General features: G+C 41.0%; 2 protein-coding genes across 3 annotated transcripts in view; one reads left to right on the top strand and one right to left on the bottom strand.

Moving 5' to 3' along the window:
- LOC134640995 (rhomboid-related protein 4-like) overlaps window positions 1-24,080 on the top strand; it is a 39,467-nt gene extending 15,387 nt beyond the window's left edge. The window contains exons 2-9 of one of the 2 annotated variants that reach the window (XM_063493148.1): window positions 1,124-1,275; window positions 18,332-18,483; window positions 19,824-20,136; window positions 21,512-21,644; window positions 21,815-21,903; window positions 22,132-22,188; window positions 23,662-23,805; window positions 23,934-24,080. In XM_063493148.1, coding sequence (XP_063349218.1) covers window positions 18,340-18,483; window positions 19,824-20,136; window positions 21,512-21,644; window positions 21,815-21,903; window positions 22,132-22,188; window positions 23,662-23,805; window positions 23,934-24,046 — 993 coding nt within the window. In that variant the 5' untranslated portion in view covers window positions 1,124-1,275; window positions 18,332-18,339 and the 3' untranslated portion in view covers window positions 24,047-24,080. Of the gene's footprint in view, window positions 1-1,123; window positions 1,276-16,197; window positions 16,272-18,331; window positions 18,484-19,823; window positions 20,137-21,511; window positions 21,645-21,814; window positions 21,904-22,131; window positions 22,189-23,661; window positions 23,806-23,933 lie in introns of those variants that run through there. The other variant, XM_063493149.1, reaches the window with a different exon arrangement.
- LOC135933758 (uncharacterized) overlaps window positions 1-24,107 on the bottom strand; it is a 375,148-nt gene that overhangs the window by 41,023 nt on the left and 310,018 nt on the right. The gene's annotated exons all lie outside the window — the stretch shown is intronic.

Raw genomic sequence — 24,107 nt, 5'->3', positions numbered from 1 at the left:
AGTCGCAACACATACAGGAAACTGTCCCAAACATAACATTCCGGCAGGGAGAACCCTGAAAAACCTCTGAAGGTTCCGGGGTGCAACGCCCCCAAACATACATTAACAACAACACTGTCTATAACAGTGTATTTGAGCGTCTTTCAGCACACAGTTATTATCATGTTACATCTGCTTGTCAAACTCTAAACATGTCCATTTGCTCACTTAGGTTTGACAGTCTCACTCTGTTTGTTCTTGCACATCCACCTAAGGGTGCAGGGAGATCTTTGAGGCTGTGCGGCGCATGACCAGTGGAGAGCTCTGCCTGCAGCACTGAGCTCTTTTAGAAGTCAGCTAAAGACTTAAATAGTAATGTTATGGCGTGTATCATCCCCCAACTAAACCAACCCCACGCTGCATGTACGTGAGCGTTTCCCCCAAGACATGGCTATGCTCACTCAGGTGATTTCATTGTTTAATGTTTAATTGCATTTAATTTTGTCAAACGCCAAAAGATGTTACTAGCATGTTTTTAATTAAACTTTTTTTGTCGATCTACAAATGTCTCGATTACAATAACAGCAAAAGAGTGGCCATCTTTTAGGGGCATCTGTAATGGGATAAAATGTGTTGTTTCATCATAAAGACTGTGATGTGATTACATGAAATGGTCCTTTCAGTCTTCCTGCTGTGAGAAAGAAGTTTTGACACATGCTAGTTTTTAGTAAAAGGTTTAAATCAAAAACTGTAATATTCTCTTTTGGCTGGATGGTTTTTGTTTGTTTGTGATTATAAGTGTAAGTTATATAGCCGGTGGTAAGACAATCAATTTTACTCTTCATTGTCCATGTTTGTTTGATAGTCACACCTTGTGACAGAGTAGCGCCGTCATGGACCGCAGACAGAGTGGCGCAGTGGTTAGTGCTGATGCACTAACACAGTAAGGCTGAAGCCACCGGCCTGCCAGTGCTGTCTGTGGGTTCTCTGGCCTGTTTGGGTTCTCTCTGGGTACTCGGGCTTCCTCCCACAGTCCAAAGACATGCATGCATAGGTCTGGTTAATTGGTAATTCTAAATTGGCCAGAACAGTGAATTGTTGTCTCTCTTTCTCTGTCATGTCAAACTGTTCCTTTAAACCTCAGCTTTCAGCATGCAGAGGGGTTTCCAGGCAGGTCTCCTGCTCCTGCTTGTCCAGCTGTTCCAGGAGGGTCCTGGAAACATCCCAGCCATCACCCTGGCTGTCCTGGGATTCAATGTGTACCTGTACGTGTTTCCTCCTGCTCCACCACTGAAGGTAACTCCCCACTGTAACATTATATAGATAGTAGTGGTGCAACGGATCACGGTTGATCCGTCATCCGAACCGATCCCACTCCACGGTTCGGTACGCACGTGATCCAAAGATTCGAAAAAGAAGGAAAAAAAGTATGTTTATGGTGCGCGTGGTCAGTCTGTCAAGCGATAGTTATGGCCAGCGCTAGCGGTCCAAGGGGAGGAGCAGAGGAGTTTGTGGCATTTAAGCAGCCCTTTGCTGCCCAGTCCGACCGGGCTAAAGCTATTACGAAAGCTATTCTGTAAGTATTCCGTTGTCCAAAACAAATGGTAAATGGCCTGTATTTGTATAGCGCTTTACTAGTCCCTAAGGACCCCAAAGCGCTTTTACACATCCAGTCATCGGGCCCTTTGACCACCACCAGTAGGCAACGGGTGAAGTGTCTTGCCCAAGGACACAACAACCGAGACTGTCCAAGCCGGGGCTCGAACCGGCAACCTTCCGATTACAAGGCGAACTCCCAACTCTTGAGCCACGATCGCCCCTGAAAACAAGGGATTTAAACTACGATGAACGTGCTTGAGCCACGCAATGATATTCCGTTGCACGTCCACTTTAGTGGCAAGATCGTTTCAAGCATGTATGAGCAGGAAAAGTTTAAAGTTATGGCTGAACTGTCCCAGGCATCTTCTGTTGCCCAACTACAAATGGGTGGACCTCCAGGTCAACGGAAAGCTACCTGACCGTGACCGCTCATTATATCACAGCGGAGTGGTAGATACAAAGCCCTGTACTGCCCTATACTGCACCTTAATTTGTTTTTATATAATTGCGTGGAATGAGTCTTGAGTTGAATGTTTTTAATAGGCAAAAAATACTTCAATAAGTGAATAAGTAAATGTTAAAAAAAAAAATCTTTTTTTTTTGCTGATCCAAAAATTGATCCGATCCGTGACTTAAAACCGTGATCCGATCCGAACCGTGAGATTTTTGATCTGTTGGAAAATGATCTGAAATCCCAGCATCATTTATATCCTTAATACAGATATCCAGGCCGTACGTAAAGACCAAGTCCAAAATATGGCCTTTAACGTGGGTTGGTTCATTTACCCACTGAAGGAGGTTAAAAGAGTCCATTAAACCCAGAAAGCCTCAGTGAACTAAAAAAGGCACAGTCCAAAGGAAGAAGTTCAGAGAAAGGGATGAGCTCACCAGGGCGAAACCTGGATTCATCAAGACCACTAGTAGAGAAGAAGTCATTTAAAACAAAGGTCTTTTTTACCAGCGACCTGACATTAAGCAGTGCCATTCGTGGCCAGGGTACTAAGTCACCTCTAGAAGCACGACATAGAGTGCTTTGATTGCTTCAACAAACTCCCCATCGGTGCGACGTTATCCAAATAGGAAAGCGTGTCGCAGAGCGGGCAGAGGAGGCATGATGATAAACCAGGTAAATCCAGCGATAAGTAAGCAACTTAGCGTCAGTCCAGGGAGGAGGGAAAAAATGATGGAGTGTCCAGGTTAACATGTACATGGTCTGTAATTCTGGCTCTGAGAAACGCCCCGAGATGGACACGACGGCCACTCCTTCTTCCCCGCTTCCTGTAGCGTTTCTTGTGGAGATTAGGGAGCGGTAGGTAGGAGAAGCCGAAGGACGAATCCAGTTGTGGTAAATTAGGGCTGCCCACACTCCAGCAGGGGTCGGCCCGAAACGAATGGAAAGAACGAAGATTTAAAAGTGTTTACCTGCCATATGTAATTAGTCCACAACCACTAGATAAACATATGACTAGAAAAACAAAGATAAAAAACACAGTGCCAAAGTCCATAAGGGAAGGTAAAGGAAAAGGGAGGGTAAAAAACGGCGAGACAAAACTGAGGACGGCAAGCCAAGCACACCGGCGCCATCTTTGAATAAAAATAAGGGAACAGGGCTCACCTGGACATGAAACTGATGCTCAGTCAGGTGTTCAGTTAATTCAGAGCCTCTGAAAATGAGAAACTGTATAAAGATGTCTGTAATTCCTGAACAGTTAATACAAACCTTCTGTTAAACTCCTTGAATTAAAGTTTAAAATCCCCTGTGGTGGAGGGCAGTAAACTTACTGCAGACACAAAAGTACTGCACTTAGTACTTTTGTGTCTGTTTGTGTGATCAGTGCAACAAGCACAACCACATGAAGCTGACATCACCTGTCTGACACTGAACACATGAATCAAACTGTCCCAGAGTACATTCACTAATCTACCATCCAGTTTGTGACATGAAAAGAGAAACAGGACCAGAAACTACTTGGACTGGTTTCATGCGCCTCATCTTTTACCCATAAAGAAAGCATCAGTACACTATTAGTACATCTCAGAGACACTTTCTTTCTCACAGTCACAGGAAGAGTAATAGATTACATCTCTCACTGTATCTGACCAACAGCTGCTGTGGAAACTAATTTATTAGTGTTTTTCAGACACAGATATTAAAAAAAAAAGTTTGACTGAATGCTGATAAGTGAATACTGAGAATTTAGGAGGAAATGTTTTCATCTGAGAATGTGATTAAAACTGTCACAATAATCTTTGTATTTTTAATTTTGTTCTCAAGTAAACAGATGTGATATTCTCTTAAATATGAAGATTTGCTGCTTTCTTTTTAAATCTTTAACATTTTTATCTTTAGTAAAAAGGGCACAAAGATATTAAAAATCCTCTTTTGGAGATTTTTAAATAAATCATCATATATTATACAGTAATTCTGACTCTCAGGTTTAAGATGATCCTGGGATACAAATGTAGGTTAAAATGAGACCTTTGATAAACTATGACTAATACGACCCTTGAAAGTTTACTGAAAATACACTTTTTGAAGTTTTCTCCAGTGAATTATCAGAGAACAGATCAAACATCCAGAGTACCAATGCTGGTTTCTGTTACTGTACGTCACAGACATGAACCTGGTGCAGCTGTGCTAAATATGAAAATGAATGGCTTTTTAAAAAATACAATACAGTTATTGCGCACAAAGAAATCAGCTGATTCTGAGGTGGGAACTTTGTTTTTTCAGATTTCATGAGTTTATATGGAATGACCCTCCCTGGTTTCTTGCTGGTTTGAGGTCCAAGGGAGTTCAGCTTTAGGATCAGTGTCTCTGATATTTAGAAACTTTTAATGATTTTTTTCTTGTTTGAGCTGTAAAAGGTTTTGTAACATTAAGCAGACAGAGCGCTTGATACTGAGCCAAATGGTTCAAAGAGTTCCTTGATGATGTGATAAAGAAGTGGCGTTCCTCCTCCAACCACAAACAGGAAGCTCATGAAGCGAGCAGTGTCAGTGTTTGTACGACACTCACCAGGAGACCTCTGAGCAGGATGGCTGCAGTCGCACAGCTCTGCTTCTCCCTGCTCTTCACTCTCATCAGCAACATTTATGCAGAAGAATTTATCTTCATAATCACGGAAGGAAGCTCTTTCGAATTCAAGCTGCCAGGTGAGGGCGACTTCTGCATAACCTCCAAACATGTTGGTGAAGATACTCTGGTCCTGTGGAATATTTCTCACTTCGGGAAGAGAGACCCTTCAATAAATAAAGATGTTGCAGAACGAGTCAAGTATTCAGTATTTCGTGGTTCTCCTTCATTTACTCTCCACGAGCTGACCCACTTGGACTCTGGACTGTACCAAGACGTGTGCTGGACTCAGGGCAACGTGACATTTAAGAGAAACACCAGCCTGACTATGTGTGGGAGAATAAGGAAAGAAAAAAATTATATTGAAAGTCTTGAAGCAACAGTGGACGTACGATGTGAGGAAGCACTTGAGAATCTGACCGTCCAGTGGATCAAATATGAACCAATGCTTGATGAAGATTTCAGGACTGGAGGTTCTGGGTATCTTTTGATGAATGACAGTAGAAGAGCACATTTCCTGAAGGAGACAAACATGTCAACTCTTCATGTGTCCAACATCCGAATCAACACGTTGTACACCTGCCTGGTGATGAACCAACAGCAATGTGTGAGCAGTCAATCTGTGCTTTTGACCACACAAACAAAGTTCATCTATCACTCAGTGGGAGAGACAGCTGTGCTGCAGTGTCCCTTCAGTCATGACCAGCCCCCACTTTGGAAGAAGTGTGGCACACCTTCCCAAAAAGTTGGTCAAAACTACTCGCTGGTGCTTCCATCACTGATGTTAAATGATTCAGGCTGTTACAGCTGTGCAGATAAAACCATACAACAATGGTACAAACTTTTGGTGTGCCCCAAATTTGGTCCACCTGCAGTAGAGGTCTTCTCAGAGGGAGATGATGTCACTGTCAGATGTTCAGCAAAAAGTGAATGGTTCATGAAGTCAATCCAGACAGAAGGAAAAATTGTGCACTTTGATAGGTTTGCTAAACAACAAAGGCAAAAAATTCTTTCTAATGACAGACTGTTAATCTCTAATGTCTCACTGAAAGATGCAGGAGAGTATTGGTGTGCAGTTTTAGAGGCAGGTGATGAGTGTGTGTCAGCAGAAAAAACAGTTCTGATCCACAGAGAGCCCTTTGGGGTTTACTCGACCTTCTACAGAGTCAGGTGGATACTGCTCAGCGGTCTGCAGGTGATGCTTTGTGTTGTTGTGGTCTGTGTGATACAGAAAACCAGGAGAGGAGAGCGGCTTTCAGCTCAGACACACACTTAATATGCTTATTATTATTATTATTATTACGTGTTATGTCTCTCATGTGATTATAGTTTTTTTTTTAACATTTTGCCTTTTTTTAATCCTTTGACTTATATCTAAGATAAATATTTTATTTGTTCTCATATTTCATTTAAAAGGTAATTCTAAAGTGTTTTTTTTGTTTGTTTTATATGATTTTAATTGTTTTTTAATTTTTTTTTAATTTAAACAGTTTTTATTCATTATCAAGAAAAACATTAAACATAACAAAGCAGACAAAAAAGAAAAAAAAAGAAAGAAAACAAAAGGAACCCCCCCCCCCCCAAAAAAAAACAAAAAAAACCCCAAAGATTTTAATTAAGTGTGCCTATGCCAAGAGGCACACTTATTACTATTCGTCGGATTTATTATTCTTATTATTATTTTCCTTTTTCCGCCTAAAATTTCGCCGCGTAACTCGCCCCACAGTATCAGGAATGGTGTGCTATGACTTTTGGTGTTTTTTACTTCTATAGTTTTTTAAATATGAATATTTTAATGCAAGTTTTTGCCCATTGAAATGAATGGGAAGGCTTCATTTGTGGTGTGTTGGCTCCATCTTTTGGTCCCATTGAAACAAATTTCAAACTTCATTTGTGGTGTGTTGGCTCTCTCTAGTGGTATGCCGGGAGTGGTACGGCCTGTCTACCCTTATTTGGATTACCGTAATGACGACAATATTAACGGCGCGCACAGCGTCGCTGCTTTCAGGAACCATTGGAAGTTTTAAGGTTGCGCGAACCATTGAATAGTTACGATAACGGAAAACTCCATATCCCACAATTCATAGCACACCTCTGCCAAGTTAAACAATGGCGGACACGTCTTCGTTTTAAATGTCTTTTATTAGTGTTTCTAGGTCACAAAATAAACTTTTAAGATATTTTCAGGTAGGTGTGTAAACTTCAAATATCTGCTCGTTTTGTGAAAACATCCCATATTAGCAACTGTTCTCTGACGATGTTGCTGCTAGCCGGCTAGCTAGCTAGGGCGGCTAACTAGCTAGCGCGGCTAGCGTCTCTTCGCTAAAAAGCACCCGGGCTTGGCTTACAGTGAGGGAGCTGGCACTGGTTTCACCAGCCGATCGCTCGCCAAGAGTCTCAATCGTGGATCAGGGAAACCGAAGGCAGGAGCGTGAGGTGAACTGAATTTCAGGTAAGAAGTTATGAACTGCACTCTATTTGGGTGAGATATAAACCGAGTTTAGGTGTAGTTTATTTTCGTTGTGCTGACCTTTTACAATCGTACTGCGTGCTAGCTAGCACGACGGGAGTTTCTATACAGCTGTGTGCGCGCTAAGTTACTGTCGTTGAACTTTATTTTATTCATGAGGGTTAGTTCATAGAGTTGCCGTACAAACGGAATCGTCTCACATTCAGAGAAAATACGAAGCCTCCCCTGTCATTCTCTCGCCTGTTGAAACTTCAATCGTGAAACTGTTCAATGATCGGCTTTTCTCTCTTGTTTATCGCGCTAAACAACAGCAGCACGTTTAAGCTTGATCGGCTGTTGTTAGAATTCATTTGATTTTAATTTCTAGTATCAGCTGATGTTTGCTGGAGCCACAGCTGAAAAAAGGGCTGGTCCAAACCAGGAGAGGTCCTTACTTAATCATCAGAGCTGAACAGGTGATGGAGAAACAGGTTTACCCTTTAGGTGACATGAATGAGTTGAAGGGAAGTTATGAACTGTTTCTGAGAGACAAATAAACACCAAGATCCTTTTCTGTGTAGCTGACAGCTGGTAACTGTGCAGGGGCGGATCTAGCAAAGCTTTTGCCAGGGGGCCAGGTAGGGCATTAACAGGGAAAGGGGGACACAAAGAAATACTTTTCTTTCTTACTCTCATATAAAATATTTAGCTTTTTATTAAATAGTTATCTGCATCTTACAACCAAAGTTTGTATAATAATACACAAGATTGGCTGTAGACCATTGTTAATCATTCAGAACACTGTAAAAATAAAAAAAAACAAAAAGTGAATGCAAAAGTGCATAAATATTTATTTTACATGTTTGATGTGTGTGGCGGGGCGTGGTCTGCAGTGCCGCTGCAGGGGAGGTGGACCCACGGGCGTAAAGTCTGTGCTCTCTCGGCTGTTTTTTGGGTGTGTGTGGGGCTGTGAGTTGAAAAGCTACAGCCGGCTGTGTGGGTACACCAACCATGTGTGAAAAGTGGTCCATAACGTAATGCTTCAAAGCGTGTTCATGCAAACATTGTCGGGTCTGCCGTGGTACAATGGGACTTCTGCTCATGAACCTCTGTGCACAGCGTCTACAAATCGGGGCTGTACAAAGTCACTTCATCTTTACCCAAAACTGTAAACTGTCATCTGTGAGGCGCGAGCGGTGTTTGTTTTTACCATAGTTCATGGTGGAGAATGGCTGCTCTGCTGAGTTTTGCTCTCTGTAGCCGTATGAATGGCAAACTACACTGATTAGCAGCGGCATAGGCACACTTAAAATTTCTTCTGAAATTTTCGCTTTCTAGTTTATAATCTTATCCGTTCTATCAGTCAGTGATCAGGTAGATCTAGGATAAATGTATTAGTTCTTCACTCTGATGTGAATCATTATCATATCTCCTGGAAAATGTATTTTGTTATTGTGCTGGTGCACGCTCAATCATCCAGTAAAGTACATCCCAAAAAGTTGATTCTGTTCATCAGGATGTAGCGTGTTCACTGGGAGAAACGTTTCGTCACTCATCCAAGTGACTTCTTCAGTCTCAGCTGACTGCAGGTTTCCCCAACCTTATAAACAGTACATTTGCACATGACTGAAACTAGCACCACTGAATGAACAATGGGCTATGAGGTCAGTTCCTTGATCATTAATATGCAAATTGTCATTGATCAACAACCACTAATTTGCTCAATGGCCATGAGTACCCTTCACAGAGAGTTGGGAAATTGCTGCAATTGTTGTGGATTTTATTATGATATATACATATACCTGTATACACTGGACATATAATCATAAATACTCACATATATACTTTGTATATAATATCTATATATACTCTGTAATATATCTTTATTATTGCTAATATGTATTTTGTAATATATCTATATTATGGCTAAAGCACTTCTGGATGGATGCAAACACATTTCGTTGCCTTGTACTTGTGACGTGCAATGACAATAAAGTTGAATTCTATTCTATTGTAATCATATATACTCATATACACTACATATACCTACACCGTTTTATACGTGTTTTTAACCTACATCAGGGGTGTCAAACTCAATTGCACAGGGGGCCAAAACTCAAGGCACACTTTAGGTCGCGGGCCAAACAAGATAAACATTTATTGAACACACTAAAAAAATGTTTTTTAAACATAAATATGAACAAAAACAGACAGGAATATTATTCCAGATTAAATAAACTTAAAAAAAATAAACTTTAATTTTAAATATTTTGCTCTTCAAAAAAATATATCCTGTCAAAATTATGCAAGTTAGAAATATGAACATGCTGCCAAAAACCCCAGAAAAAATAAATGAAAGCATACACAAGGTTCGAGCCGCATGTAGACGGAGCTGGGCATTGCTTCAGGAATGGAACTAATAAACTGTGCGGGCCATTCAGTGTCGTACTTTCCCTTGAGTGTATCATTACACTGCAGCTCCATCTGAATCTGCACAGGTGCAGTTCAGCAAAGTCCGCTGACTTGGTTCAACATTAATTGGCAACAGGGAAAGTGAGGCAAATTGCACTGGTGCATTTGTGACAGCTTCACTTGAAATGCCTTCACTGCATCATACATGTCATGTCCATGAACTGACAGATTTCCTTGCTGAGCTCAAAAACTCTATTAAGAACTTTTCCCCAACTCAGCCAACAGACCTCTGTATGATGGGATGTCGGCAAACTCTGAACCTATTTCCCACATAAAAGACTGAAATTGACAGTGATTTAAACTTTTAGCTCAGATAAAATTTACGGTTTGCGTTACGGTGATCATTACATGCTCCATTTTTAGGATTTTACCATACAGCCTTTCCTGGTGTATGATGCAGTGATATGCTGATAACTCACCGGTACAGTTCTCCTCCTGCACCTTTACTCGCATCCTGCTGACTAGTCCGCTTTTTTCACCGCACAACACCGGCGCTCCGTCTGTTGTAAGTCCAACACGTTTGTCCCAGGGCAGTTTCATGTCGGTTACACTTTGACATACGTTTTAAAAAATGTCTTTTCCTGTCGTTGTCCCGTGCATCGATTTAATGTTCAATATTTCCTCTCCACGGATGAAGATGGCCAGCTGTGCAATGTCCATCATGTCTATACTTCCATCCACAGCAAGAGAGGATGCAATAAAGTTTTTGCTTCTTTCACACAACTGTGTTCTTAAATCAGTGGCCATCTCACAAACCCGATCAGCAATCGTATTTCTCCTCAGGCTCACATTTGCCAAAATCTGCGTTTTGTCTGGACACAAGACGTCGCACACTTTCATCATGCAGCTCTTCAGAGTGGTACCGGGCTGATGTGGCTCCTCTGCTACAATAAAACTTGCTTTCACAACAGCTTCACTTTGTGATTTTGCTCTGGTGAAAAAAGTCTGCTGAAATGTCAGATTCTTCTTTAGCTCTTCTACTTTCTGCTCTGCATTTACGTTTTTCAGCTTATCCTGACGTTTTGCCATCTTAAATTAAATTCCTTAATTACAGCCACATTAGCTCCACTAATAAGACACGTGGGTTTACCAGCAATGTCTGTAAACATATAGGGCTTTGGAGCGTGATGTCACGGGAGCGGGGCCACGCCCCCTCCCGCCATGACAGTAGGCCAAAGAAAGCACACGGAAGCGTCAGCTATGGTTCGTACGTGCTGTGTTGCAACGTGAGATCACACGATAAGGAAGGCAAGAAGCTGGAAAATTGTCTCTCTTTTCATCGTTTCCCCTCCTGGAGGCAACGGGAGGGATCTCATGTATCCGATATTACTAAACGAAGACGTCAGGCTTGGATTGCAGCGGTCAGACGAGCGGATATCGAGTTCTCTGCCATCCCCAATTTTTTGTTGGTTTGCTCGCGGCATTTTCTTTCCGGTGAGTTCTAAATAAATTCATATCTCTCTTAATAGGCTTTTAGTGTTATTTTGAATGCGCTGAGGTCATAGATAATTAGATAAAACATCCTAATGTGTGATGCTGCAGAACCACGTCATGTTGACGGAGTAGCATATTATTTGGCATTATTCCAGGCAAACCAGCATATGAAATATGAAACAGAAAAGAAAAGTATGTTTATTTTTTTTTATTCACGATCTGTTGACATGTACTTAGCAAGTACATACACATGAAATGCAAACTATTTACATGGCAACGCACAGCTGGCAACCTCTGGCTGTATCTTGGTCATATGGTCAACGTACTCACAACGTGGAGGCTTAAAAACGGCCAAATCTTGTACCCAACCATTCGTGAATTAGATGTGCGCCTCCAGGAATTTATAATTCCGAAAATGATTCGCCGTGTATGCGCTGACTCCACAGACAAGGTACGCGACGATATCGGGATAGGACAACGGCGGTAGGCTGTCTGGGTTTCCGCTCCACTGCCTTTTTTCATACGGGTCCACATTACCGATGCACGCTATTTTTTCCATGTACCGTTTCTTGGCGTCTGGGCGCAGTCGGTCGCGATACAGCCCTTTGTCTTTTGCGTTGATTTTAAGCGTGGTTCTGGCAGTCGTGCTTCCAACACAGTGTGTTTGTTTTGATTTGTGGCCTTCTGACATGGCGCCGCGATCCCACAATGCACTGCGGCGTGACCTATATTCAGTCACCCACTGGCGCTGTAAGGCTCTGCTTTCAGAATCAACCTTTCTCTCCACCATTGTGAGCGGCTAGCTTCGCAATAACAGAAGTGTGACTTGATTGACGCGGGAATGTTCCCAGTTAGCCTAGCGTTCAGCGAGGAGGCTGCAGCGCTGCATTATGGGATCTGTAGTTTGTATATTATTAGCGCCTCATATCGCCGGGCCATGCATAACAATAAAAATACACCTATATAAAATGATCTCGCGGGCCGGATATAAATGTATGCCGGGCCGGATGTGGCCCGCGGGCCTTGACTTTGACACATGTGACCTACATGTTTAAATCACAAGATGCATATATTTAGGTCATATATTATCTACAATTATATTAATAAAGTCTGTGCCATTTGTTGCATGAGCACCTGTTGATCCATAGTGTTTGAAATGTAATAATTAGGATCAATGAGTAACCTTTGGTCGTGTTATTGCCAACAGTGATCAGTCCAAACACAGGGTTAAATAAACTTGGTCCTGCTAAAGATGAAACTGGGACTCTCTCATGTGTTGGTTTTGACATCATCCTCAAGATCTGTAAGAGGATCCAGGTGAGCCATCAGTGAGTCCCAGTCTCAAAATAACTTACCTGGAGTACGTGATGTCACCACCCTGTCATGTCATCTACCTGCCTGACCAGCAGCCTCCCCTTGGCCCCCCTTCGTGATCCTCTTGTAAAAAGTTGCACATTTTCCAGCAAGGTTTTCTTGCTGGATTCTCTCCAAAAGAGGATTTAACATCATTTTGTGCCTGTTTTTACTGACTAAATATAAAAAAAATTAAAGGTTTAAAAAGAAAGCAGCAAATCTTCATATTTAAGAGGATATCTGATCTGTTTGTTTGAGTGTGTCCAAAAAATAAAAATATAAAGATTATTGTGACAGTTTTAATCAGATTCTCAGATGAAAACATTTCCTTCTAATTTCTCGGTATTCACTCATCAGCATTCAGTCAAACTTTTTTTATCTCTGTGTCTGAAAAAAACCAAAGTGACCTTCCACAGCAGCTGGTTGGTTAGATACTGTGAAAGATGTAATCTATTACTCTTCATGTGACTGTGAGAAAGAAAGTGTCTCTGAGATGTACTAATAGTGTACTGATGCTTTCTTTGTGGGTAAAAGATGAGGCGCATGAAACCAGTCCAAGTAGTTTCTGGTCCTGTTTCTCTTTTCATGTCACAAACTGGATGGTAGATTAGTGAATGTACTCTAGGACAGTTTGATTCATGTGTTAATGTCAGACAGGTGACGTCAGCTTGTTTTGCTTCTTGCAGTTTAGTATCTGCAGCAACAACAGAAAACACTGATCACACAAACAGACTCACACAGACACACAAGGACCGAGTCAGTCCAGTCATAGTGTCTTCAGATCGCTTCAGCCTTCATCTCCCTGATGTTCGCTGACCATGAAACCAAGCACGGCTACCCTGCCGTGTAGCTCCTCCTGTCACGGTCCTGGATCTGTGACCCATCATTTTGTGTTTTTGAATTATTAATAATCTTTGGTTTCCAGTCTCTTGATTCGTGTCTCTGTGCTTCTCTGTGTTCCTTATGTCACATTTAGTAAAGTTATGTTTTCATGTCTGTACTTCTCATTGTTTCAGTGTCAAGTTTGTGTCATGTTTCCTGTTTTACTTTGACAATCTCGTGTGCTATGTTTGTGTTTTCAGTTTTGCTTCTCCTGATTTTGTTTGATTTCTCCCTGCCCTCCTCCTGTGTCTCATTCCCTTGTTATCCTTCTGTGTTTTAAGCCCTTTATCTGTGTGGATCATCTGTGTATCACCTGCTGCATTTCTCCGTGTTCCAGGTTTCATGGTCTGTAGTGCTGGGCGATATGGAAAAAATATTTATCACGATATGAATTATTTTATATCACGATAACGATATATATCACGATATACGACCTGACCTGTGGTCATCTAGAAAGTACGCAGTCTGTAAACAGCGAGTGCCGAGGGTGCAGTCTTTGTTTTGAGTTACCGTAAAGCATGTCGCAAATCCGGGTGCACGTACAGCAGCACCAGCTCGCAAAACACGAGACGGAGTTTCTTTGCGAAAAATATCATTTTTTTTATACTTTATTTTCTCTTGCATAAAGTTAAGAGCATGTATAGTGAGAAGACAACACTAATATATTTGCCACAGGCTATTTAACCCTTTAAGACCTACCATAGAACCAAGTCCGCCAGAGCTTATCTTTACATTTTACATGCTGTAGTGCCATTTGTGGGAGTATTTCAAGTTTCCATACATCAATACAACCGTTATAGCCCAAATTTTAATAATATGTATGCATTAAGTCCATAGTAACTACATAAATTGCAAAAACTTGTAGTGCAATAAACTACAAAAAAATTGAAAATCGTTTTTGTTTTGTTTTTTACATATATTTCTAGTTAGAAAAATTTAAGAGGTGTATCCCTCAAAACTGTAAATACAAAAGTTTCCAACCACGAGAAATTTATTTTGAGTGTCTTCATAGTTTTATTTTTGAGATACACTAATTTTTATATACTACAGGAAAAATGAAAATAAATATTATAATGCATCAAAATAAACTATTTCCAACAGTGTAATTTGAGTTCTAAGCATCCCAGAAACGATACAGAAAAGCATAAAGTCAAACATGTCTTTTAAAAACACCAACATAGGCTTATAAGGCCCTTTCGCGAAAATGACGTCACTTCCGGTTTCGGGCAGGTAATGGCGGACATGCGATAGTACGCGCTGACGTATATGCCAACGTAGGAAGTCTTATGAACGTCAGCAAAGTGTGTTTCTGGAATATTATCTTTTTGTTCCTGCAAGTTTGGAATATTATATTTTTGTTGCTGCAAGTGCTTCTTATGCAATGTTTGCAAAGTTATATGTGGAAGGAAACCGTGACCTAGTGCAAGCTAATGGCATAAGATGTAAGTACAACTCCTCCGGTTTCACATGCAAAAAAAAATACTGCACTACCTTACGTGGTTCCAGTTCTACAGGGATTTAAAAATAGTTAGGTAAAACGGAGTGTACCTGCTCCGACCGGTTGTAAAGGGTTAATTATATATTTTATGTAATAATTTATAAAATTTGGGTTAGTACGATATAAACGATAGAAGACAAATGGCACGATAGACACTTTTCTATCGTCCACACGATATATATCGTCATATCGCCCAGCACTAATGGTCTGTGTTTCATGTCTCTGACTGTCAGGTTTTTAGTTCCTTTGTATTGCTTCTGTAGTTGCTCCCAGTTTAGGTTTAGTTTAGTTCTTAGTCACTGTCTGCTTTTGTTTGCATTCTGTTCCTGCCACCATCAGAGATACACTTAGTGTAAGTCCATTTATCAGTGTCTGCAGTTGGGTCCATACTCTCTGCTTTCCATGTGACACTTCCAGTCAAAGGCGGCACTAAAAACAAAGACGGGTATCTGCTGGATTGAATGAAGATTTGAGCTTAAAGTGTTTCCTTTGAACAAGTTTCTATAAAATATAAAAGTATGTTTTTAATTAAATCACACTGCTCTGTTTTAATATTTGCATCATTGTTACACTTAGGGCTGTGCGATATGACCAAAATCTCATATCCCGATATAAGACATGTATCGCCCGATAACAATATAAATCACAAAAACTTTACATTTTCTGTAAATTCTGTGAATCTCGGGCAGCTCGACTTGCGTGAAGTGTTTCCAGCTGGGCGTCGTGTACCTGGAGTCGAGAGTTTTAACCGATGCATGAAACTATACATTTTTAGACATAAGTTGTAACGGCCGCTGTTTTCTTTGTGAGTATTTATTACACGGCGTGCTGCAGGGAAAAGCCTGTTCTAACGTTAGAGTCTAAGGTTTATTTTTTAGCAATGTGGTTATATTAAATAGAAGAGAAAGAGAGAACTTTAACAAATTAATATAGCCACTACAGTGACCATCAAAACAGTGAAAAAATATTGCCGTAAACAGTTTATTTTGCAACACCACGAAAAAAAACGATAGCGTAAAATGAAACATAGACGTTTTTATATCGTCATCCGATATATATCGTTATATCGAACAGCCCTAGTTACTCTATTGAGAAAACTGATATGAGACCAGGAAGTGAATTCCCATTTGGCCTTTTTAAATCTACGCATCTGCCAAAATGCTCTACATGAATGATATGACCTGATGTGATGAAGTCCACAAGGCTTGGCATGTTTGTTGGTATGGCCAAATTAAATTGATGAAATTGAGACTTGTCATCTATTTCCCTGAGTGCTGCCTGTGCCACATCGAGTCTGTAGCTTAGAGAGTAAAACGGCCTCCATTTAAAATGAATCCAGTTTAAAGCTTCAGAGCTGCCGTCACCTTAGAAATAAACAGCAGGGTGAAGTAAAGTGAAACGCCCACTTTTAGATTGATCATGTGCCACAGTGCCACCCTTTCCCGTGAACGTGCAGGGGAAACCTGGGTTAACTTAGCAAGTTAACAACCACCCTAGTGTGGTCGGTAATCCTGATCAGCGGTGTTAGGGTAAGTGAATCCACATCACGGAAACATAACCCGGGTGTGATTAACACACTTCGGCCTGGGCTCAGAGCGGTTAGTTATCACATGCTGCAGAGCTTTGTGTTTGTTAGCTGTTCTTTATAAACTCATATATTTTAATAGAAATGCAATTATGGAAGGATGGAATATGATATAAGCATCCACGGCGCAGGATTTACACGGATGCGTTTCAGATCGTCTCTAAAGCCCAGCTCCGTCCTCAGCCAATGAAACCTCGCTGTGCAAACATACCGAGGGTGACGTGTTGCCCGCTGATCGATTTATTGCCCACCGGCAATCAAACTGTTTGTGCTGCTATTTGTTTATTAATTTATTGCGCGGGGTCGTTCTCCTCTGAGGTATCACTTTCGATTTTCGTCCCCCGGCGGGAGCGCGCAGACAGACGCGTGCCCACAGAAGAAGTGTGTGCCCGACCCAAAGCATGCATAAACAAACACATCGCCAGACTGCACTGAGTTGACCTGTAAGTTTGTTCAGATTCTGCCGATTCTTATTAAAAGAGAAATAATGAGGAAGAGGAGCAGACACTGCTGAGTCTAAAGACTGCAGATTCATGTTTACATTATGTGAAAAAGTGAAGGTTTGGCTGTAACTGTGTGGGCACCGCTAACCTCGTGATGCACAGGTCTATGCAGGCTAGATGCTAAATATTTTTCTAGGTTTTTTTAGATATTATTAGACAGACCCCATCTTTGTCATTTAATTCATGGAATAATGAAATAAAGTGACTCATCTGTGAAAAAGAAACATTAAATGAGCAGTTCAACATTTAGGGAGCTAAAGGAGTGCAGATAAATGCTCAAGAGAATGTGTATGTTATAACCTCAGGACAAAAATGCTTGGAAACTCAAGTGCCAATTTTAGGACGTTTACTGACCACTTTTTAAAACAACCACAGCTAGTCGCAACACATACAGGAAACTGTCCCACACATAACATTCCGGCAGGGAGAACCCTGAAAAACCTCTGAAGGTTCCGGGGTGCAACGCCCCCAAACATACATTAACAACAACACTGTCTATAACAGTGTATTTGAGCGTCTTTCAGCACACAGTTATTATCATGTTACATCTGCTTGTCAAACTCTAAACATGTCCATTTGCTCACTTAGGTTTGACAGTCTCACTCTGTTTGTTCTTGCACATCCACCTAAGGGTGCAGGGAGATCTTTGAGGCTGTGCGGCGCATGACCAGTGGAGAGCTCTGCCTGCAGCACTGAGCTCTTTTAGAAGTCAGCTAAAGACTTAAATAGTAATGTTATGGCGTGTATCATCCCCCAACTAAACCAACCCCACGCTGCATGTACGTGTGCGTTTCCCCCAAGACATGGCTATGCTCACTCAGGTGATTTCATTGTTTAATGTTTAATTGCATTTAATTTTGTCAAACGCCAAAAGATGTTACTAGCATGTTTTTAATTAAACTTTTTTTGTCGATCTACAAATGTCTCGATTACAATAACAGCAAAAGAGTGGCCATCTTTTAGGGGCATGTGTTAATGGGATAAAATGTGTTTTTTCATCATAAAGACTGTGATGTGATTACATGAAATGGTCCCTTCAGTATTGCTGCTGTGAGAAAGAAGTTTTGACACATGCTAGTTTTTAGTAAAAGGTTTAAAACAAAAACTGTAATATTCTCTTTTGGCTGGATGGTTTTTGTTTGTTTGTGTTTATAAGTGTAAGTTATATAGTCGGTGGTAAGACAATCAATTTTACTCTTCATTGTCCATGTTTGTTTGATAGTCACACCTTGTGACAGAGTAGCGCCGTCATGGACCGCAGACAGAGTGGCGCAGTGGTTAGTGCTGATGCACTAACACAGTAAGGCTGAAGCCACCGGCCTGCCAGTGCTGTCTGTGGGTTCTCTGGCCTGTTTGGGTTCTCTCTGGGTACTCGGGCTTCCTCCCACAGTCCAAAGACATGCATGCATAGGTCTGGTTAATTGGTAATTCTAAATTGGCCAGAACAGTGAGTTGTTGTCTCTCTTTCTCTGTCATGTCAAACTGTTCCTTTAAACCTCAGCTTTCAGTATGCAGAGGGGTTTCCAGGCAGGTCTCCTGCTCCTGCTTGTCCAGCTGTTCCAGGAGGGTCCTGGAAACATCCCAGCCATCACCCTGGCTGTCCTGGGATTCAATGTGTACCTGTACGTGTTTCCTCCTGCTCCACCACTGAAGGTAACTCCCCACTGTAACATTATATAGATAGATATATAGATTTAATAAGAGTGGTATGATGAAATGATGGGATTTAAAGATGGGGTCATCTGATTGTTGGAGTTTCTATGTATTATTGTAGAGTCTTTACCTCATGATATGAAGCACCTTGATGTGACTGTTGCTGTGACGAATAAAATAAAATTGAACTGAACTGAGGAAGCTAGCCAGCCAAATACACGTATACATTGAGGGTTCTCGGGAGGGGCTATGTGCTTACCTGCTGCTCTCTGGCAGGTAGCTCCATGCCCTCCTGGGTTTTTAAATGCACCTTAGAACACACATGCATCAACACTACATATGAGCGGGCGGAGGGAGGTTTGGAGTCTTCACACACCCCCGTTCTCTGTTGCCTGTTGGGGCGGGGGGGCTGGGAGGAGGAGTTGGCCATCTGATTGGGGTCTGGAATGTGGGGCCTCCCTGCTGCTGCGGAGTCGGGGCGGTCTGCTTCTCTCCACCCCAGGGAAAAGGGTAACACTACCTGGGTCTGGGTGCAGTTTCCCCCAGTTTCCAATTAAAATGGGAAATAATTAATTAAAAAATGTTTTTGACACATTTAATTAATTAATTATTGACACATTTAACTAATTATTTATTTATTTCACATTTTAATTAATTATTGCCACATTCAATTAATTATTTAATGGTGTATTTAATTAATTCATTATGGCAGTCCTGGCGTTCCATATGGGACAGACATTAACCTGTAATTTTATAATTAGTTTATGAACAAAACGCCCAGTGCAGCGACTGCATCTTAGACTGACTTTCTTCAGAATCAGAAGTTGTTTTTATTTGTAATAAGCAGGAGGACCAGAAAATGGCAGACATTCGGATGATAGGCAAAAATACATAATTAAGTCATAAAAATTGAAGATTATCTTCCTGGTTGAAGAGAATCATGTCTTTAATGATGAAACAACGAGTCTGCGCAAAAAATGGAAAAACCCTGAGGTGAACCTTTAAACAGAGAGACGGGCGAGAATTTTGTTGAATAATTTAGCAACAGAAAGAGGAAACTGGATTTAAAAAGACAAAAAAAACAGCCCACATGGCGGTGCTTCTGTGACAGCCAACACCTGCATGGCTGCAAACAGAACTGACAAACTGGTTTTTGTTCATGTTTTTCTGCTGATGAATATAATAAAAGGTGTGCAGGAGCATTCTTCATACTGAACCATCAGCTGAAACATCCTGCCTTCAAAGTCGCCTGTCAGTGATTTTGGATTCACGTTATTGATGCATTAAAAAGAATCAAAAGCAGTTTTTGTCGCATATGACTGTTTTTACTTTGTGTCCAGGCTTGCATGAGCCTTGATCAGGTGTACTGGAATAAAGAGTGGCGACGCCTCCTCCTGTCCCCCCTGCATCACATCGATGATTGGCACCTTTACTTCAACATGGCGTCCTTCCTGTGGAAAGGCATCAGGCTGGAGCGACGTCTGGGTGGAAGCTGGTTCCTGTACCTGCTGTCAGTCTTCTTTCTGCTCACTGGATTGGTGTACCTGCTGCTGCAGGCGCTGATGATTAAGCTCATGGAGGGCACGGATTCTTCTGATCCCTTATTGGAATATGTGCAGGCTTTCAGCAGAGAGTGTGCTGTCGGCTTCTCAGGTACAAACTCCCAGCAGTAGTAGTGATTCAAAGAAGGAAATTTAGATTTATGGATAACAAGATAAAATAAAAAAGTACTTTAAGTAACTGTTCAAGAAAAAAGTGAAGGAGTGATCCATCAGCACCAAAATTATCAGCACTTATTTTTTTTACACATGATTAAATATTAACTTTTGAAGTATTATGTAAAATTTTGGTAGTTGAATGTGTTGATCTGTGGAACCAGCATCCCAATACAGGAAGTCTGGATCGGCTCTCTGTTCAAATAGACCAGTCACTGATCCTGTGGGTTGTACCCAGTAGGCAGTGCAGAGCTTGGATGCAGCTGATGGGTGAGGGGACTCAATTCTGACTGCCCCTGTCCTCCAGATGTCCACCCTGCCCTGCAGCCCCGAGTAGCCTTGCAGGCCCACGTTCAGGCCACCAACCACACCTGTTGGGGCAGCTCCCCTCTAGATCAGTGCTCTTGGAATATGACTGGGTTTAGTTTAGTGACCTTGTCAACAATAACATTTAAGTGGATACTTGTGAAACGTGAATAAACTCAAACATTAAACACTAACAGAAACCAACTAAGACTAAGGATCCTAATGACCTGATACAAGTTAAAGATACAAAAACACAGAGGAATAAAAAAAAAAACCTGCTAAAATACTTAAGAAGAAAATGAATCAACTAGAAAAAAAAACTAGACACAAAAACAAAACGTAAATCTAAAGACAATAAAATAAACAAAGGAGAAAAAAGGCCAAAGCCAAAAGAAAAACATTTTTTAAAAAACTATAAGAAACTCATAGTACAGAAATAATAATATACTAAAATCCACTCACTAAGAATTCTAAACCAAAAAAAAAACTAAAGAACCAGAACTAAACATGAATTTAAAGTCCTGAACCCAGAACCATGACACTGAGAAAATGACACTGAATTAATCAAAACCTAAACACAGCATAACTAAATGACTCTACATTAATATTTTGAAGTTGAATGTTTAAAATCCTGCAGCCACAATAAATCCAAGTTATAAAATCAAACAAACATATAAAATAAGTAAGTAAAAAATAGTGTATATTAAGCTAAATACACTAATTTAAATATAATAACTATAATACGTTGCCAGAAGGTTAAACTTTCATCTTTTAAAATGAGAAGATTTGCTGTTTTTCTTCCTCTCACAGAAACTGAATTCTTTTCATTTTTGGACTAAATATATATATTTTCACCTAAATGATTAATCAACTAATCATTATGAGATATTTATAACATTTTGTCAAAACCAAAAAACATGAAATGAAAAAGAACATAAGAATAGAAGAAAAGCTTCACACGGCCTCTTTGTTTCCTTCCTTGATTTTACAACCACATCTGTTTGCAGGGGTCTTGTTTGCGCTGAAGATCGTCAATAACCACTTCAACCCCGGTGGTGTGACGTACGTGATGAATATTCGGGTGTCCAATCGCTTTGCTAGCTGGGTGGAGCTGGTGCTCATCTATCTAATCGCTCCTGGGTGAGAGACTGCTCCAGTCAAAGATGATCACCGAGAAAACAAAATCGATTTTGAAGCGTCGATTTGAAGGCAGCATCTTTTTTATCTAAAACTGAGCAGATATTTTATCATCATGTGGCTCACATGATGAAACAATATGCTGAGTTTTTTTCCCTGCTGCTCTCTTTCAGGACCTCTCTGGTTGGCCACCTGGCAGGTGTCCTGGTGGGTCTGCTCTACACTGCGGGTCCACTGAAGACCATCATGGAGGCATGTGCAGGTCTGAATGTTGCTTTCTCAGTTTGTGTAGCAAATGAATTCTTCATTCTGCAAACAAATAAAACAAAACGATAAAATTATGTTTTTTGCACAGTCATGATCAGTAAACATCACATTAGCAGTTATAGCATGTTGTATTTGTTAACTGTGTGAGCGTGTGCCTGTGTGAAAGCAATCTTTAGTACTTATATATGAACCTGAAAATGCTCTTTTCTCTCTTTCCAATCAGATATGTTATCTTCAGATGGAGTTTCTTCACGCCAGCGTTCATACTACAGCTCTTCAGGTACAACAGCAATGTTATAGAAAACATAAAGGATCCACTGTTTTATAGAATATGCAATAATCCAGTGAGAAAGACTGTTTGTTCAGTTTTCTGGTACAGCTTTTAAAACCTGCTGAAGGTGCCCACTTTCTGAAAGACGAACCACTTTAGGATCCATGATGAGGTTGTCTCTAAAAAAAAAAAATTAGAGGCACTCATTGGACACACATCATTATTGGAGATAAATTATCTGAATTTCAGGAGTGGGACCACGCCTCCAAACACCTTCCAGGTCTTACCTATATATGACCCCCCCCCCCCGAGTTCTACAAGCTGTGCATTCTTGTTTTCGTACCCAACCTCCCCCTTTTTTCAGTTCTTTCACTTCTCACTTCTCATTAGTACATGAGGATCTGCCATGCCCAGGAGCCGCCGCATGTGCCCATGAAGGCCTTCCCCAAACCTCAGCTCAATTCTTAATCCATTCGCCTTTATCTACTGAAAAAAACGCTGCCAAACCTAAGATGAGGACATGGGCTCAGCTAGTGAATGTGCACCTTGCAGATTGGACCCTTTTTGCCTTCACAGCAGTCTGAAGAATTAAGGTCACATGAACATCAGTGATGTGACTCTCATGTTGGAGATATGGTGACTGTGGAGGCCATTCGAGTAAAACTCGCAGTTATGTTCAGGAGACCAGTTTGAGATGATTTGAGTGGCGTATTAACCTGCTGGAAGCATCCTTCAGAAGATGGCGCACTGTGATCATAAAGGGATGGACATGATTAGCAACAATATGTTTTCACAGGTATTTAAATAAACACCACAGGTGTTTAAATGATGCTCAGTTTGATCTTTAACAGGTCGTCTCATCGTGTCTATGTGCCTAAATGCACTGAGCTGCTGCTCAACAGATATTTGTGGTGACGAGCAGCTGAACAGGCGTGCCTGGGGAAGTTTAGAGGAAGGATATCTAATATTGCCTGTAAAAGTGCTTCTTTAACTTTTTCTTCACACAAGGAAGTCCCAGGGATCTTACCAAAATGGTGACGCTATTTTCTGGTGAATTGATTGGTTAGTAGGCAGTGATTTCATACTTGTTGATCTCCAATGAATTTCAACCTGCTCCAGAGCAGGTTAGGTTCACAGCATAAGTATCCATGGCGATTTACCCGGTAAGAAGTGAACCCTGAAGTTATCTGGATGAGCCAAAATCCTGTTTCATAGTGTTGGCCACTGGTAGGAAGATAAATGAGAGAAATAATCAGGATGAGAGGATTTCTGACAGTTTGGTTTGTGAAAGTGCGTTATGTAGGTTCCAACACTGCCACTGCAGCCTGGCTTTTGATTGAATCTGCTTTATAGACACTCAGTACTTTTATTTTTATTAACTTTCTGTGTTGTAACCTTTTCATTTTTACCCAGCGTTGCAAGATTTAAAAATTAATCTCAAGTTAGAAACTTTAATCTTGTAGTGCACATGTGTGCCTGCAGGCTACAGCGGGACCAGACGAGAATACTTTGAAGAGCCTCGATCTGCGGAGGATCACACGTCTGATTATTCTGAGAGCTACATCTCAGGACTGACGGAGGAGGAGCAGATAGAGCTGGCGATCAGAAACAGTCTGAAACATCGAGGCAAGAGGCAGAAGTGACAGTTTGCTTTCACTGCTAAAATTAATACTTAATTTTATAAAATAAATTAGGTACATTTGAGCCAAATTATATTTAAAAAGTAAACATTTAGCCACAACTTAATTTTTCAGGACAAACCAGGCGAAGAGAAACTGAACATCACCCAGGGGACTCTGAGGATCTCAGGAGGAGGCGGCTGAGGAGGTTTGAGCAGGAAGTTACCAACCAGAGAAGAAGATTGTAATGACGGATTTTTATTTTCCAGTTTTGTTTTTTTCTCGTTTTCACTGGTTTAACTGGGAAGA

Source organism: Pelmatolapia mariae, linkage group LG14, assembly GCF_036321145.2.
Source record: "Pelmatolapia mariae isolate MD_Pm_ZW linkage group LG14, Pm_UMD_F_2, whole genome shotgun sequence".
Classification (NCBI taxonomy): Eukaryota; Metazoa; Chordata; class Actinopteri; order Cichliformes; family Cichlidae; genus Pelmatolapia; species Pelmatolapia mariae.
The sequence above is the reverse complement of the archived record's forward strand: the minus strand, read 5'-3'. Positions and strand labels throughout refer to the sequence as shown.